The sequence below is a fragment of the Amphimedon queenslandica genome, unplaced genomic scaffold, assembly GCF_000090795.2.
Source record: "Amphimedon queenslandica unplaced genomic scaffold, v1.1 AMPQUscaffold_13509, whole genome shotgun sequence".
Classification (NCBI taxonomy): Eukaryota; Metazoa; Porifera; class Demospongiae; order Haplosclerida; family Niphatidae; genus Amphimedon; species Amphimedon queenslandica.
This window is the reverse complement of record NW_003546255.1, coordinates 189,913-204,151: the sequence shown is the minus strand read 5'-3', so window position 1 is coordinate 204,151 and position 14,239 is coordinate 189,913. Positions and strand designations below refer to the sequence as shown.

The window sequence follows — 14,239 nt, the reverse complement described above, 5'->3', positions numbered from 1 at the left end:
GTATTGGGGCAGCCACGTCGGCAGCAGCGGCAGGGATTCCCGACCACCTGATAAAGATGCTAGGCCGGTGGCAATCTGAAGCATACCAGCTGTACATACACACTCCCAGGGACACCCTGTTGGGCATTGCCCGATTGATTGGGGGTCCCATCAGGTGATGCATTTAAGCAGCTGTGTTGCCCTGGAGGCATACGGCCCACCCTGCCTCTCTCATCTAGATTTGCACTATCATTATGACCCCGAATCTATCTCTGTCTCTCTCATCTATATTTACTCTGTGTTTTCATTTCTGCTCTTACAATCCTGTCTTGCTATGTCCCTTAATTGAATTGTGTATTGCCTCTGTCGTCCTTACTCCACCCTTTTCCTCTCCCCCTCTTTTTCTACAACTTGACTGTTACTCTATCACTACCGCCTGTCCCATCCTCTCCCCCCCATTACACCCCCCCTTTTCCTTTATTGTCCTAATAATTATATTTTTAAGGGGAGAAGTTTAAAGGGAAGAGAATAAGAAAGTTGTGGGCGGATTTGGGCACCTCGGAGGCTCTGCCCCCTCGATACCTGTCTCCGGGCCATCGCCTCCCTCCAGTGGTGACCCCACCCAAGGGTGGGGCTGATCCCTCATGCTGGTGCTTGTGGGACCATCACGGGGGCGAATATGAATAGAGGGATATGACCAGAGCCCCGGGAGGGCCGCAGCCCCTCCTGGGGTGGAATTTGGGACCCTCTATCGTACAGCAGCCTGCTGTACGAGGCCCAGACAGTCCAGGGGGGTGGGGCTGAAGCGGGACCCATACATTGGCCACACTTCCTAGTAGGCAGTGCGGCCTGTCTCGTTTCTAGGTGTGACAGCTGGGAAGGGCCCGAGAACCCGAGGTAAGATTAAATGTGGTTTAGAGCCTAGCTTTAAGCCAGGTTAATCAGCAGGGGACCACTCTCACGGAATGGAGGGGGCGGACGGCCCCGCGGGACCGAGCTGAGCCCGCCCCCACGTTTTGCGCATGCGTGGGAGATCACTCATGCAGAACTGAGAAGCTCGCTGGAAGGCAAGTGCAGTGGAAGAGGCTAAGGAGATACTTTCACCTCCAACCCACCCATCAACTCTTAGGTTAGGTTTTCCACTGGGCTCTCTTCCCAGTGTGATAGTATGGGCACCTCGGAGGCTCTGCCCCCTCGATACCTGTCTCCGGGCCATCGCCTCCCTCCAGTGGTGACCCCACCCAAGGGTGGGGCTGATCCCTCATGCTGGTGCTTGTGGGACCATCACGGGGGCGAATATGAATAGAGGGATATGACCAAAGCCCCGGGAGGGCCGCAGCCCCTCCTGGGGTGGAATTTGGGACCCTCTATCGTACAGCAGCCTGCTGTACGAGGCCCAGACAGTCCAGGGGGGTGGGGCTGAAGCGGGACCCATACATTGGCCACACTTCCTAGTAGGCAGTGCGGCCTGTCTCGTTTCTAGGTGTGACAGCTGGGAAGGGCCCGAGAACCCGAGGTAAGATTAATTGCAATTAATAGTGTTATGTGTAGTTATTATTAAATTACTGTAGGCAAACAGCTTAATTCGGCAGCATTCACACAGATATTTCGTGATTCTGCTCACCATTACATGCTGATAGGAGCTGGATTGGGTGTGAGTACAGGTGATCTGACGCAAATACCAGGTCAAGCACAAAATAATCTTCTTTTGCTATTCCAGAGGTGGTATGATGCCAATGAAAATGTCACATGGGATGCATTGAGACAACTTTGTGGCAGTTATCCTCAACTGGGCAGAGCAAAAGCTGAGCTGGAAAAGTACTTATCACAATAGTTACCGAGTATTGATTGATAAAGACTGCTAACTTGTTGTGCATTATTTGCTATAGTTGTCTTAATAACATGTAGTTTCTTGGCTTAATGTAGTTAATGAATAATGTTTGCTATCTTGCATCACGTGATTACGCAATTATTTCAATCATTTATTATTTGTGATAGAGGCTATCATGGCAAACTGGGTCTAGGACTCAACTAAAGCAGCAAAATAACTAAGTATTATAGATTAATCCTCTATCTACTATTAGTATTAGGCAAGATTAAGACCTTAACATGGTGGCAGTTACCAAGATATTTGGTACTTCTAACCATTATAAGCTAATAGGGATTGGATTGGATATATAGTGTCTGATCTATGGAAACCTTATTCTTGTATTTGAGAGGTGGTTTGATTCCAAAAGATATCAGTTGGCATACACTGAGGCAGCTTTGAGACAATTACCCTGATCAACTGGGCAAAGTAAAAGATAACCTTGAAAAGTTTTTGGAATAGATATATAATTATTTATTGACTTCTTGATCTTGCTATCAAAACTCACTATTGCATACAGACATACTGGTAATGATGACCTCTATCAGAGGCTTCGAAGCCTTTTCTCTAACCATTCTTAAAATTAGCTATATGCATCTACATTGATGATACTCAAATGATCATACATCATAGTCTATGATGTATGATCACTTGATTCTTGAATGTCATCAATGTAGATGCATACACAGCCAAGAATTATCATCTCTGATACAGGCCACTACCCAAAATTAATGATTCAATTCAAGCCTGATGTCTATTTTGATACAACCCTGACTGGCATCAATGTTGAATCATGTCTGTTGCTCTGGCTGAACCAGGGCCGTACTCCAGCATGGATGTATCGTGGATGATTATCATGATTGTAGTCGAATTTGTAGATACTAGACTCATTGCTTTGCAGGCTGCCCAAAATCCATGATACAGGAATGTATCAAGCTGATCACGATTGGCAAACTGAAGCTGCTGATACAGGAATGTATCAAGCTGTAGTCTCGCCTCGCTGATCACGATTGATACCAGTCATGATTCAAATTAATCTTACCTCGGGTCCACCTGCCTACCGTGGTCCACCGTCCTCTGTACCGATTGCCTAAGCAATGAGACGGTGGCCACACTGCCCTGAGGAAGTGTGGCCAATGTATAGAGCGGTTTTCATATGACGTCACAGCATGCGTCATAGTTACTTCCGCATGGCAAAATGGCTACTTTGCCATTCATTTGTACAGCACTATAAACTCTTCTGGCAGGCTTCCTTAACTATGAGCATGGCTAATTCATGCTGCTCTTTCATTTTCCTGGACTTAGGGATGTAAAGGAAGCAACAAGTCCTCGGATAGAGAACCAGTGAAGCGGCCAAAGTGAACACAGCATTGCCTTGTTACTCCTGTAATTATTGCTATCGCTACTTTTCTGCTTACTACTGCTAGAATTGTACTCCTTTTCTGCCTTGTGCTGTGTAAAAGAAGTTATAGAAGAAGCAACTTTACTGCTGTAAACGAATGAGGCTCATTAATTTTTGCCATACGGAAGTAATTATGACGTCAAAAAGTGACGTCACTGCAACCGCTCTTATATGGGCCCTAGGGCCCTAGGCCCTAGATGGTTGGCCCCACCCCAAATATGGGTGGGACCACCTTGAGGGTTTCCGCATAGATAGTAGAGTAAATGAAAGGGATTGGAAACTACCGTTCCCGCCCGGTGATGCAGTTTTCGTCACCCCTGGTTACCTGGTTGGCAACGTCCGTGTTTATCTGCATTCCCCATCTCCTCCACAGTAGTTGTTGTGCAGAAAGGATTTCGAAGGATTATTGTGCGACTATTAGATAGTGCTTGCTTATGATATATCTTCTGTTCCACATAGAAAGTTTATGGCTACCTATAGCAAGGTTTTTGTTTCTATAGAGCTATTTTGCGACCAGTTATGGGTACACAAAGTCGGCATCTTTTTTGACACCTTTTCGCCTCTACAGCTTTCATGCTTTTGCTATTCTAGTGTTGCCTCATATCATTCCATAGGTAATTGAAAGTTCTTTTATATTCTGACAAGCTTTTTAGAGTTTAGCTACAAATGTCTTCATGAGAGGGAGAAAACAGCAATTTTATTGGCAAAAGCGCTATAACACTCAAAATATTAATTTAAAAATATCAGATAAATAATAATTAACAGTACAAAACATCGAACTCCTTGATAGTCAAGTTTCGTTTTCATCAGAGCACTCTTCTTGGAGTCATTCTAATTTTAATGGAAAAAATCAAAAATTTTGTGGTCAAAAGGTAACAAACCGCCTAGTCAGCAATTTTTTTGCTTAGCAACAATACAATCAAATGGCATTATTGCTACGCCCACGCGGAAGTTTCCAATCCCTTTCATTTACTCTACTATCTATGGTTTCCGGATTCCCCCTCGAGGCACACCTCGTGCAACCACAATGAGGGGGCAGGAGGCCAGGGGGTTTAGTCCGCCCACAGAATGTCATTGCGTGGGCAGAGAACCCCCCGGCATGGTGGACCGGAACGCATGAAAGGCCCGGTTATTCTGGGGGGCGGGGCTGAAGTGGGGCCCATGGGGATGACCCACAGATTATTATCTAGGGGGCAGAGCTTCCGTGGTGCCCATACTATCACACTGGGAAGGGACCCAGTTGAAAACCTAAACCTACTAGTGTTGGGTGGGTGGTGGAAGAACAATCGGAGGTGCTTCTTCCATGCTTGAGATCCTAAGTGAATGCTGGATGATGCTGGTCACCCACGCATGCGCACAACTAAACTGCGTGGGTGTACAAGTGGGTTGCTACATTTGCATACTGCCCACGCCATGCAGTGGGTGCGTGGGTGGTCAACCCAAGCGAGGATGGCCCCTACTCATGTACTGATTAACTCCATTTAAACCATTGCTCTACATGACAATCAAAATTCTTGGCTGTGTAGATCACGTGACTCTTGCTCCGGCTAGCCGGAGCAAGAGGCTAGGATCAGTAGGGTGAAATAGACTGAGTAGGGTCAGCTCAGGAGAGCAGAAAAGTGAAGGAGCAGAGCCACTGGTAGTCTCGTGTGGACTAAGCCACTGGCCCCGGCGCTGAGAGGCTGTGAGAGACCGAGAGCTACGACAGTCGGGTGACCAGACTAACTGAGAGCTGGGTCTTCCTATTATGGCATCCGACACTGCTGATGAGACAAACTCGGGTTTTATGAATCTTTGGCGGGACTTGCAATATGAAAATGATGGAGTCAGACTAGGTCAAAGACTGCAGTCTTTTAGCCAGAAGAGTAGTTTAAACACAATATTAGACTTTGCAGACCATTTATTTGATCAGACGGATGTACTAAGGGCTGTACTGCACAGGCACTCTTGTCTTAGTGCTCATTTTTTGGCGGCTGTTTTGGCGGTACCTCCGCCTCCTAAACTTGCATTAGTCCCGCTGGCTAGCGAGACTGAGCAGCATATATATCACTGGAGCCAGGTGAACTTGGCGAAGCGTACTCCTAGTTATCCATATGCCAGGGAAGGTCACGACCCAATCTCATTTATCTCAAAATTCGTTAATACTTTATTGGCTTGGCACTGCCAATCCTCTCATTCTTCTCTTGAATTTGTTACATATATAGACATGATGCACATAATGATGTTTATCATTGTTATTCACCTCGTATCTGGAGACATTGAAATTAATCCCGGACCACGAGGTAATCATAGCTATTCTTACAGAGCTTTAATGTAATTATTTATGATTTTGCTTAAATAGATCTCCTAAACTTAAAGAAACCAAAAGTTCGTGATCTTCATAGAATATTCACTCAATCTGGAGTTAGTCATGATTATATAACCATTGGTGTGGAATTAGATGTCCAATGGCGTGACCTCAATGTCAATAATCCAGCACTAACAGGAACTAATCTTTGCCTTGTTTTTGATAGGTGGATACAGAAAAATAAAGATGTCACTTGGAAGAGAATTCTTAGACTCTGTAAAGATTGCCAGTACGGGAAAGTTGAAAGCGAAATCAACGTTTTTTTGTCATCTGATGAAGCACACACAGAGTATGGAATGGAACCTGATTTTGAATGTTCTGAGAATATGACAATACCAAAAAGTAGCAATGACAATAAGTATTCAAATAAAACAGTTTATGGGCTACTGATTACCATCATTATACTCTTACTGATTATCATCATTGTACTCTGCTATCTAGTAGCCAGACCCAACCAGCCGACAGTCATTACAATGGGGAATGGTCTGGCTAGCAAGACTATGATCAATGAATGTCAAACTTTGATTGACTGCAATGAGCTTGATAAATTGTGTGCTTAACAAATACTTTTGCTGTTTATTGTGCTGTGTTTCATTATTGGTAACAATTTTTTATGAAACAAAATCATATAATTACTATTGTCCTCCTCTTCCTTTATTTCTTAGCACCAGCTGCTGCCTCTTTCTCTTTAAGTCGTCTCTGCTGGATGAGGTACTGCTGTCTCTTAAATGTCTGCCAGTAAGGATTGAGACGTATCATAACTTGACTATTTTTCAATGGATTCTTCTTGATAGGAGCTCTTCTGGTCCTCTTAGGACTGTGAGGGAAATAAAATGTATTCTGTTTAAATATTCATAGCTTGTGATTTGCAAGTGACACAATGACAATGCTGAATTTGCTACTATTCACAAGTTGTTTTGTGTTATAATGGTAGATAGTAAGCAGTGACATATATGGACATGTTGTGCTTAGTCAGCTTACCCTTTCCTCCTCAGTTGTTTCTGTACCTCATCAGAATTAATAATACGAGACAAATCACTATTAGTCATTGTGTGTCTGGGCAACCTATAGCAAGAGATAGACTAACTTTAAATACACTCATCCAAATATGTATGCAGCATTATACATAATAAGATCAATGAGATGTACATATACAATGGTATAGGCATAAAAATGGAATATATACATCTATGGATTATAAAATACACTGTCATATGACCTTCCCTTCCCTTACTTGTAATTCTTCTTCACTTTTGATTTCTTATTAAAAGTGCCATAGATTCTATCCAATTTCTCAAAGGCACTCTTGGTCCATATACAGAACCGACCCATGTGACCCCCGGGGGCCAGACGTAACAAATTCAACTTATTGACATTGAGTAGCTCTACCCCTGGGAGGTTTCTGAATGCCTTCTTGATCCCGGAGTCTTTGCTATAAATAACAAGAGGACCTTTCTTCTGTAGGTAACGCCTGTTCCTCATTTTCCCTTTTCCCGGACGAATCCTCCTTGTCTCCTTGCTCCTGCTTACGTCCTCGTAAGCTCTTAAAGACTTTAAAAGTTTCACGGCTTCCTTAGTCTTGCTCAGGGTCTGTACTTCATCAGAGACTACGAGAGGGATTTCCCCTACTTTCCTTATACGGTGTCCACGGGCGGAGACTAGAGAGGGCAGGCCGGTGGCAGCAATGGCGGAGCACATGGCAAAACGTTTTTGCTTGAGATTAATCTTACGATGCCAGCGACGCCATGTTTTAGTTGGTGCAAACATACGTCCTTTACGACACATCTAAGGATTAACATAGCTAAGGAAAGCACTGACTAAAAAAGATGAAAATAAAATCATTAAAATCACTTATAAGTTGTATCTCTTCATTGCTCTAAGTTGTGTGCAACTAAGCGTGATCTAACTAATCTTATTAGGGCAGACCTACACACATTCATCTCCTTACAAATACGCATCCCTCACAAAGAAAAATGTGCACACTCACACAAACATTATTCTAATATTAATTAGACTCCACACATAGCCCCACCCATCAATTAAGGATACATTTCCATAAGCTGCCTGTCCAGAGCGGTGTGTTCCTCCTCCCCTAACACGTGGTATACGAGCGACCGCTCGACCGGTACCCCATGACTCGGCACTCGTCTGATGCCCCGCCTTGTGAGAGACAGCGTACGGCTGGCGACTGTTCTTGGACATGTTAGTGTGGACAAACTGGAGGACATCTTGTCTCAGTGGGGCCCGGAACACAGCAGGCATCCCAACCTGTTCAACTGATTTACCATTTTCATCGAAAACTGACACTAGCGGCCTTGCAGACTGAGGAAAGCAATAGAAATTAATAATTACAACATACATAGTAATAATAGTAATTATCATTATAATTATTATTTCTGAATTTAATACATCATATGTACATGTACAAATTTACAGTTAATAATGTAATATGTACACTAGTTAGTCTCATACCATATTTTTCCTTTTGATGAGAGACTCCTGATAAAGGATTGGTTAAGATCCAAGCCTCGCTCCCAATTGTCTTTCTCCTCTTCCAGACCACGAGGGAGAGAAAGAGTGAACATGCGCAGTGAAAAGGGTTAAAATTAAAAAGGTGTTGCAAATGCGTGGGTCTACGTTTAGAAGGTGTGGCTGGTAAACAAAATGGCGTTCTTGTCTTCTCCTCCTTTAGGATTCTCAGAGGCTGTGGGCATGTTGAATGCTCTACCACAAGGTCTACTAGCTGAAATGGTAAGATATCAAGACTTTATGCATGCAAATAGGGCATAAAATTATTTTTATAGTTATTATTTTTATTTTACTTTTTTCTATTTTTTTCATTCTTTAGTCGCAGGACGTCATTGCTTTCCTTCAGTATCAGTCTGGGTTCATAAACACAGCACAACATGAAATGGTATAGTAAATTGTAATTTACATATTTTTTAATTTTAAAATTCCTTCATTTTTTAGTCTATACAAAAAATAGCTCCGTCAATATCTACTCCAATTAATGCCCAGTCTTGCATCAATGCTCTTACATTTATCTTTAGGTAATACAATATACTCCAATTATCTTATGAATATTTTTTTCAGGTCTGCAGCTACAGAGAAATCCTCGGCCGAAGCTTTTGCTAAGCAGTTGAAAAACTCTCCGCTATTTTCCGAAAGTTCTGCAGCAGTTTTAAGACAAGTTTGGGAGACGGAAGGCCCATCTCTTGTAGCCCTTCCTAAAACAGCTCTCTCTGTTGGCGAGGTGAGACACCACGCCCACCAATAACGAGCTAAAGTATTATGTATTATTATTTTAGTTAGTGTCCATGGATTGGAAACTGGGCGTGGCTATGAGCTCCAATGGTTGCAAGGCTCTTAATGTACCCTACGTCACATTACAATTGAAAGTAATGGAGTCACCTGGAGAGGTCAAAGTCCATTCCATTGAACTAAGTTTAAAACAATTCCAAGTTAGTACTATTAGGATTCATTTTATGGGTCACTTGTAAATAATTATAATGATTTTTGTTTTTTTAGAATTTTGCTGCTCAGCTTAAAGATATGTCAAATGCACTTGAGACTGTATAGATACAATTTAATGCAACAAAATAGTTATACTAAATAATACTGATTATATTTGTTGATTTTATTAATATCTCTTCCTCTCTCTCTCTCTCTCATTTGTACTTTCGTGTGTCTGTGTTCATTATAATTAATGAAAATAATAATAATTATTAATAGTATTACATACATGTACACACACAAATTGAGATTGATTATAATCATGAGGGCAGCTGCTAGCTGGTATTGTCAAGAATGTCCTCCGACTCAAGGTCTCCTAAATCTTGAAATAGCGATTCGTCAACTTCAACGTCATCAATAAGAGCTTCATCTTCATCTGGCAAAAAGAAAGAATGATACAATAGTTTTAAAAGCATAATGTACAAGAATATTCAAGAATATGCGTGTACATATATATTTAATGTACATGTACATTATGCTTAATGTGTGTTATGCATGTAAAATGATCATGTTTTTAATATGAGGTACTATTGATTTACCTTCTGTTATAAATTTAACATCAGACAGTGCTAAAGAGGCATCTCTCTCAAACATCTCTTTACCTAAAAATGACGAGTACTTATAACTCTTTTCCTTTCCTTTCCTTCATTCTATACACATACCAGTAAGTCTGCTGCTGTCTTTAGCTTTCTTACTGATGTTCATCTCCTCCATAAAGGACTTCTTCCAAGCAGCAAATGTTTCAACAGTAACTATAGTCCCTCTATACTTCTCCTCCTCTTTTCTCTTCTCCTCCTCCTCTTTCTCTCTCGCTTGCTTTTCTTCCTCCTCTAAAGACTGCTGGAGTGAATCTTGCAGTTTCTCTTGAACAGCTGAAGTGAGCGTGAATATCATTGGCATACCAATATTATCGTTTGACTATAACAAAAATGAAAAGATAAACACTACACCACACCCGCCTACTTGTTCTTCTAAAAGGTCTAGAATAGATTGAGAGGGTATGGAGGAGGGGTCGAGAGAGACGAGGGAAAATTGAGGGGGCTGGTCAGGATATTGTTCTGGTAGATCAAACTGAATGACACATTGGGCTAAGGAGGGGGTCGGAGGAAGAAGTAAATATTATTATTATTTTTATGAAATATAAATACCGTTCAAGTCGTTTAGTTCCGAGTTAATAGTAATTTCGAAGCTCCATGGGGTCGATGAGAGTTCTAAAAAGATTAGAGTTAATTTTTTATACATAATAGTTATTAGTTAATCTTTGATGGATAATGATACATCAATTGCTGTAAGAGCCAGCAATCAAGCTTAGCTCAATTTGGCAATGTAAATAACATGTACAGTCAGATTTGGCTCAAAGTGTTTTCTATAGCATAAGGGCATCAATATGCATTTTAAAATGTAATAAAAATTGGGGGTGATTTCAGAGCCATTTTCGGGAAAAAAACCATGGGCTATAGTACAGGGATTTTTTTTAAATTGGAACTTTTAAAGAAATGACCATAACTCAAAAAATTTAAGTCAGAATCAGCCCAAACTTTCTACACAGTATAAGGACATCAATACGTATCAGAAAATATAATTAAAATTGGAGGTCATTTCGGAGCCATTTTTTGGAAAAAACCATGGGCTATAGTACAGGGATTTTTTCAAAAATTGGAACTTTTTTAAAAATGGCCATAGCTCAAAAATTTTAAGTCGGAATCAGCTCAAACTTTTTACACAGCATAAGGACATCAATATGCATCAGAAAATATAATAAAAATTAGGTGTGATTTCGGAGCCATTTTTCGTAAAAAAACCATGGGCTATAGTACAGGGATTTTTTTCAAAAATTGGGACTTTTTTTAAAATGGCCATAACTCAAAAGATTTAAGTCGGAATCAGCTCAAACTTTTTACACAGCATAAGGACATCAATATGTATCAGAAAATATAATAAAAATTGGGGATGATTTCGGAGCCATTTTTCGGAAAAAACCGTGGGCTATAGTACAGGGATTTTTTTCAAAAATTGGAACTTTTAAAGAAATAACTATAACTCAAAAAAATTAAGTCAGAATTGGCTCAAACTTTCTACATAGCATAAGGACAACAATATAACATTACAATCAAAAATTAACTACAAAATTAATGTATACTTAATTAAAATTAAAAATGCATCCTACCATTAAACTCTTCTTCAGTATATATGGATTTGAGTGCTTCTACTTCTCCATCTTGCTCTTCTTTATAATCTACAAAAAAGAAAATTAATAGCAAAAATGTAGAAATTAAAATTTACCCATTCTCCAGCCACACCTTATTTTATAATATTACGCAGCAATCCGGCTAATTAGAATTTTAATTTTACTATTATTCAAGAGTTTCGCTCGTATAATTAGAGTTACTCTCATGTGGTCATTATGGCGGATGTCAAATCTGCAGGCCAAAGCTCACAAGCTGAGAAAGGTAAGGGAGAAGCAAGTAGAGAGAGACGGAGAAAGAACCTGGGTCTATGCTTTAAAAGATAAGAGAAGGCTGATTTGTTAAACTCATTTAATTAATGAGGGTGGGCATTATTTAGAGTGAGAGTGGGTGTGTTTAAATAAGTATTGTGCCTTTGTTTTCTTTTTTCTGTTTTTCTAAAGGTCGAAAGAGAAGCTTGTCGCCGAATGATTCAATAAGAGCAAGAAAGAGGGTACAAATTACACTAATAGAGACAAAACTACATGCCACCACTTGTTGAAACATTGTGTATTATACTCTGAAAATAGTCGAATCATTATTATTAAAAATCAATTCCCTCTCATTTTAATTATATATGGTGTTTAATATTTTGAAGATCGTGTACTATGTATAGTACAAATGAAATTAATCAGTAATTGTGTTTGAGTTGAGAGTAACCAGGTTGAGAGTGTTACTATACTTGCAAGTTCACACATTATAACTTCCTATAAACCACTCTCTCTCTCTCTCTCTCTCTCTCTTTCTCTCTCTCTCTCTCTCTCTCTCTCTCTCTCTCTCTCTCTCTCTCTCTCTCTCTCTCTCTCTCTCTCTCTCTCTCTCTCTCTCTCTCTCTCTCTCTCTCTCTCTCTAGATTAAGATCAGTAGCTCGGAATTGAAGAACATGAAAAAAGAGAAAATAATCCACTAGTAATATAATATTAGTATTAGTATTAATATGTATATGTTAATCCTGTTTTTAATTTAAATTGTATATTTCCAGCTGGAAGGAACAAGATGCTGTAATTGATAGTTTATTAGCTAAATTGGAAAATTCTTCAGCTGAGGAAGTCATCAAGTAAACAAAGAGAAAGAATTTAGGCTACTGCTTCTCTTCCTTCCTTTCCCCCTCCTCTCTCTCTCTCTCTCTCTCTCTCTCTCTCTCTCTCTCTCTCTCCCTCCATAGACTCAAGGACTCAGAGGCTCGGTTACAGTCACAGGTACAAGAACTGACAAGACGAGAGAACGTATTAAACATGAGACTAGCGACCAAACAAGAGGAAGTTCGGAACATTCTAGTCAGTCCATTCACACATGTACACTTGACCACACCCATTACACTCTCACCCACGCACATAATTAAAAGCCCTTTTCCTGTCATGATTATTGTCCCATAGGCTCAGCTTCAAGACCTCAAGGAATCCCAGACTGCCGAGAGTACTAACCTTCACAGTCTTACGATAGATCCTGCGGTTAATCTTCTCTTCCAGCAGATGTCGTCAGAGCTAAAAGCTTCAAGAGAGAAACTTGAACAAGCCCAGAACGACCTCAGTGCTTGGAAATTCACACCAGACAGGTAACTAACGTAGTGTATACATGTAACTGTATAGTGTATTAAATATCATAAATCATATATTTCTGATGGTGGTAGGCTAGTAGCTACATGTATGAAGCATGCTAGTTTTTGACTATTATATTTGAAATGAAAAATAAATTTGTGATATGTGAAAATCTAATTTTTACATTTACATGTACATGTATAACCCTATGAAGATTGAAAATTACCTCATTTTATGATAGTGTCTATCTTTTTCTGTCTCAGCGAGTGTTTGATTGGGTTTGGTTGAGATTAGATTTATATTAAGCTATCGGGCTAGATGAATCACTGATTTCATAGGCTGGTTGGTTGGTTAATGATCACATACTTAATCATTATCATAACATTACCTGGAATGCATTCTACAGCACTTGATATATTAATGTGTACATGTAGGTAATTAGTAAAAGTATTTGATACTGGGGCGTTGGCGAATGACAAAAGTTTATCTATTTACACTGAAATAATGATGAGCTCAGTGACATCTTCGAAATAATTTTATTTATTTCACTTCCTTTTTACTTTCTGTCTTTATTCCTCTCCTGTCTCTCTCCCTCCCTCTCTCTCTTCCTTTTCTAGTGTAACAGGAAAGAAATTGATGTCAAAGTGTCGTAGCCTGTTGCAGGAGAATCAAGATCTTGGCAAGCAGATATCCCAAGGAAGAGTGGCACAGCTTGAAGCAGAAATAGCTCTACACAAGAAGCACTGCCTTGAACTGAAGGAGACTTATGAAGGTAGAGAGAGAGGGGGGAGAGAGAGAAGGGGAGAGAGAAGATATAGAAAGGGTTTTCAGAGGAATTGTAGCTTAGACAAATATAAAAGAGAGAGGGAGGGATAGATAGACACTCTGTATTCATGTTCATGTGAATGACACAATTCTTCTCAAAAGACAGTTTGGTTAGTGTCAATCGATTAGCTACTATAATTGATAATCAATGATAAAGACTGTGACATCCTCTTCTATTATTTATTGTTTATTTTACCAGCTCCATAGGCTATTCCTACTACTCACTGTTGACTCTAGTTGCTGTATATGTATATTGTATCTGCATGTAGTGTGGGGTTGTATTCTCAGCCAAATGCAATTCCTATTGAGCCTATTCGGCATGTACATAACTTGATACAATTTCTTGGAATTATGTCTACTAGTTTGTTGCATGGAAATGTTTCCTCGTAATTGTACCAGTTGTGTCTTAATGTCTTGTTTTGATGTTTTAAGTCTGTTTATGGAATGGTATCTCTGTTTGTTTTCTGTTTCTGTCTCTCCCTTAATTTGTAGATATACATACTCTTTTAACTCTCTCTTCCTCCCTCTTTCTCCCCCCCCCCC

The 14,239-nt window shown here is 40.2% G+C and overlaps 5 protein-coding genes across 5 annotated transcripts in view; 3 read left to right on the top strand and 2 right to left on the bottom strand.

The window, feature by feature from the left end:
• The first annotated feature begins 4,801 nt into the window (after positions 1-4,801).
• Positions 4,802-6,219, top strand: LOC109591615 (uncharacterized). The gene is made up of 2 exons (XM_020007320.1): positions 4,802-5,530; positions 5,590-6,219. Exons 1-2 carry the CDS (start codon positions 4,996-4,998, stop codon positions 6,153-6,155), a joined length of 1,101 nt encoding a protein of 366 aa, XP_019862879.1. The 5' UTR covers positions 4,802-4,995; the 3' UTR covers positions 6,156-6,219.
• On the bottom strand, positions 6,163-8,177 carry LOC100633922 (60S ribosomal protein L4-A-like). The gene is made up of 5 exons (XM_003383516.3): positions 8,068-8,177; positions 7,645-7,917; positions 6,830-7,380; positions 6,577-6,660; positions 6,163-6,412 (listed from the first exon to the last, which is right to left on the bottom strand). Exons 1-5 carry the CDS (start codon positions 8,068-8,070, stop codon positions 6,250-6,252), a joined length of 1,074 nt encoding a protein of 357 aa, XP_003383564.1. The 5' UTR covers positions 8,071-8,177; the 3' UTR covers positions 6,163-6,249.
• Positions 8,178-8,213: 36 nt separating this feature from the next.
• Positions 8,214-9,279, top strand: LOC100638034 (COMM domain-containing protein 6-like). Its single transcript, XM_003383548.2, has 6 exons — positions 8,214-8,346; positions 8,444-8,509; positions 8,566-8,645; positions 8,689-8,848; positions 8,904-9,056; positions 9,124-9,279. The coding sequence occupies exons 1-6, from the start codon at positions 8,260-8,262 to the stop codon at positions 9,172-9,174; spliced, it is 597 nt and encodes a 198-aa protein (XP_003383596.1). The 5' UTR covers positions 8,214-8,259; the 3' UTR covers positions 9,175-9,279.
• A 27-nt stretch (positions 9,280-9,306) lies between these two features.
• Positions 9,307-11,434, bottom strand: LOC100634049 (RWD domain-containing protein 1-like). Its single transcript, XM_003383517.2, has 7 exons — positions 11,392-11,434; positions 11,276-11,344; positions 10,257-10,319; positions 10,072-10,196; positions 9,771-10,026; positions 9,648-9,710; positions 9,307-9,484 (listed from the first exon to the last, which is right to left on the bottom strand). Exons 1-7 carry the CDS (start codon positions 11,393-11,395, stop codon positions 9,384-9,386), a joined length of 681 nt encoding a protein of 226 aa, XP_003383565.1. The 5' UTR covers positions 11,396-11,434; the 3' UTR covers positions 9,307-9,383.
• Positions 11,435-11,455: 21 nt separating this feature from the next.
• LOC100637907 (pre-mRNA-splicing regulator WTAP-like) overlaps positions 11,456-14,239 on the top strand; it is a 3,596-nt gene continuing 812 nt past the window's right edge. The window contains exons 1-7 of the mRNA XM_020007307.1: positions 11,456-11,558; positions 11,738-11,787; positions 12,187-12,242; positions 12,316-12,390; positions 12,499-12,610; positions 12,710-12,888; positions 13,489-13,643. Coding sequence (XP_019862866.1) covers positions 11,513-11,558; positions 11,738-11,787; positions 12,187-12,242; positions 12,316-12,390; positions 12,499-12,610; positions 12,710-12,888; positions 13,489-13,643 — 673 coding nt within the window. The 5' untranslated portion in view covers positions 11,456-11,512. The remainder of the gene's footprint in view (positions 11,559-11,737; positions 11,788-12,186; positions 12,243-12,315; positions 12,391-12,498; positions 12,611-12,709; positions 12,889-13,488; positions 13,644-14,239) is intronic.

Coding starts and splice junctions, on each gene's coding strand:
- LOC109591615 (XM_020007320.1), top strand. CDS start 4,996: ATGGCATCCGACACTGCTGATGAGACAAACTCGGGTTTTATGAATCTT. Junction 5,531..5,589: donor AATTAATCCCGGACCACGAG/GTAATCATAGCT, acceptor TTGCTTAAATAG/ATCTCCTAAACTTAAAGAAA.
- LOC100638034 (XM_003383548.2), top strand. CDS start 8,260: ATGGCGTTCTTGTCTTCTCCTCCTTTAGGATTCTCAGAGGCTGTGGGC. Junction 8,347..8,443: donor AAGGTCTACTAGCTGAAATG/GTAAGATATCAA, acceptor TTCATTCTTTAG/TCGCAGGACGTCATTGCTTT. Junction 8,510..8,565: donor ACACAGCACAACATGAAATG/GTATAGTAAATT, acceptor TTCATTTTTTAG/TCTATACAAAAAATAGCTCC.
- LOC100633922 (XM_003383516.3), bottom strand. Junction 7,381..7,644: donor GACAGGCAGCTTATGGAAAT/GTATCCTTAATT, acceptor GTTAATCCTTAG/ATGTGTCGTAAAGGACGTAT. Junction 6,413..6,576: donor AAACAACTGAGGAGGAAAGG/GTAAGCTGACTA, acceptor TTTCCCTCACAG/TCCTAAGAGGACCAGAAGAG.
- LOC100634049 (XM_003383517.2), bottom strand. Junction 10,197..10,256: donor GGAACTAAACGACTTGAACG/GTATTTATATTT, acceptor CCCCCTCCTTAG/CCCAATGTGTCATTCAGTTT. Junction 10,027..10,071: donor TAGACCTTTTAGAAGAACAA/GTAGGCGGGTGT, acceptor TTTTTGTTATAG/TCAAACGATAATATTGGTAT.